At 30.8% G+C, this 1,941-nt stretch overlaps 1 protein-coding gene across 1 annotated transcript; it reads right to left on the reverse strand.

Annotated features, from left to right (window-relative positions):
- Nucleotides 1–233: 233 nt before the first annotated feature.
- LOC132721232 (uncharacterized) lies at nt 234–1,941 on the reverse strand. The gene is made up of 3 exons (XM_060705497.1): nt 1,785–1,941; nt 938–1,107; nt 234–748 (listed from the first exon to the last, which is right to left on the reverse strand). The coding sequence occupies exons 1-3, from the start codon at nt 1,821–1,823 to the stop codon at nt 472–474; spliced, it is 486 nt and encodes a 161-aa protein (XP_060561480.1). The 5' UTR covers nt 1,824–1,941; the 3' UTR covers nt 234–471.

Below are 1,941 nucleotides of genomic sequence, written 5' to 3' on the forward strand. Positions count from 1 at the left end.
GAATTTATTATTGAATACTTTTTGACAGCAGACGGGGAATTTTAATCCCCTATCCCAAGCGTTTAAATCAGTTTTTTTTAATTCAATAACTATGAGACTATTTATCTTCTAGCACTTGATGATATCTCAACAAAGTATATTTGCTAACAGGATTGTAATATAATACGTGGTTGTTTTTTACCTAATCATTAACTAACACAAATTATCAATAAATAATTGATAAATAACGTGAATGGAATAATTAACATATTTTATTGAAATTGCATTTTCAAATTTTATACAATCATACAACTGTCTTGTAACAACTGGTAAAGTTATACACTTTCTCATGCTTTCCTTCAGTAAAATTAGTGTAATGTCTACAACAACAAAAATGAATTATGTTTGATGTTCTACTTATATAAAGTTACTCTCGAAGGAATAGTAAAAAACAAAGTTTCACATATTTTTTGTATAGCTCAGTGGACATGTTCAGCAGCTGTACTTGTAGCGCCAGCAAGCCTTGATCGAACTTTTTGCACCGGTTCCTTTCGAGCGAAATCCCCAGTCATTCTGCACCACTTTGTCATGCCGAGCGCTTGTTGTGCGCTTATTATCGGTTATAATTGCAACATGGACGCTGTCACTTATGACGTCACCGGATCTCCATGACCCTTTGCAATTTTCCCAGCACTTTTTCTTCTTCAAGTAAGAAGAGTTAGGGTTACCCCATTCCCCTGCACCAATTGGACTGTATATAAACCATCGTCTACAAAAACAGAATCTACCACGTAAGCTAAACCAATACATGTTTAATAAACTTTACAGATACAAAAACAAAATTTAAGTGTTCTTTCATTTTTACTTAAAGACTACATGGTATGTAAGCGCTGTTTGCAATGTGAAAATTATTTTCTTTATTTTATACATGTATTATTTTCTTTGTTCATTTTTATACCTTTTTGGTGGGTCAGTGCCAACTTTTTTCAGGACGTCATACACAAACTGGTTGCATTTGTTGGTACCTTTTCCAGTGCCATAATTACTAGCAACAGACCACTTGGTTGTATTAATATGTCTATTGGCCTCTTTTACGATATCGGACGGCTTTATTCGACACACTACAACCTGGTGAAATAAATTTAGGATTAGTTTCTAAATAATATACCCTGTAAAAGGTTATATGAGTTCATTATAGAAAATTTATTGGTTAAGATGAATCTTCGAAAAAGTTAATATGTTACCTACGATCATTGAAATTTATGTTCATAGTGAAAGTTGATGTTAGGCTCGAATTTTGATTTTTAACAAATGGAAATTTGTCATATGGCGTTGAATAAGGGAGGCTCGAACTCTCAACAATTTTGGTTAATTAGGACGTGTACATAAATATTGAATGCATTTTACTTAAATTAAGCGATTAAAATGTCAGTTATCTCATTCTGAAACAACAAAAAACGAAAGTTCCAATTAATTTATGGAAGAACATAAATCTAGAAAAAAGAACAAAAAAGAAAAAAAAGAAAAGAAAAAATATGAAAGATAAGTAACGACTTCTAATATGACGCATTACATTTTTTCATTCAACCTATAAAAGAAATGCATATTTTCCATTTACCCTTTAGTAGTTAAACTTAGAGGAAATAAAAAATTTCATCAAAAACATAATTATACAAATTAACATTTTTCCAGTTATACTGTTGAAGAAAGTCAACTTTTCCAATGCACATATTCATTATTATTTCTTTCTCGATTATACAGTATATATAAAAAAATAATTCAATAATTAATTCAAATTTACTTACCTGTATGCCCACAACCAGTAGCAAAAATACAACCTTCATTATTAAAAGTTTACGTTATTTGCCGTACACAAAAGTTGCGTTACGTTACGTTATGTTTTGATGTGCTCACTCAAGACGTTTATTTATACAGGCTGTACATCCTTGTTTAAGACTTCAA

Source organism: Ruditapes philippinarum, unplaced genomic scaffold (assembly GCF_026571515.1).
Source record: "Ruditapes philippinarum isolate M1 unplaced genomic scaffold, ASM2657151v2 ctg3886_1_1_1_1, whole genome shotgun sequence".
NCBI lineage: Eukaryota > Metazoa > Mollusca > Bivalvia > Venerida > Veneridae > Ruditapes > Ruditapes philippinarum.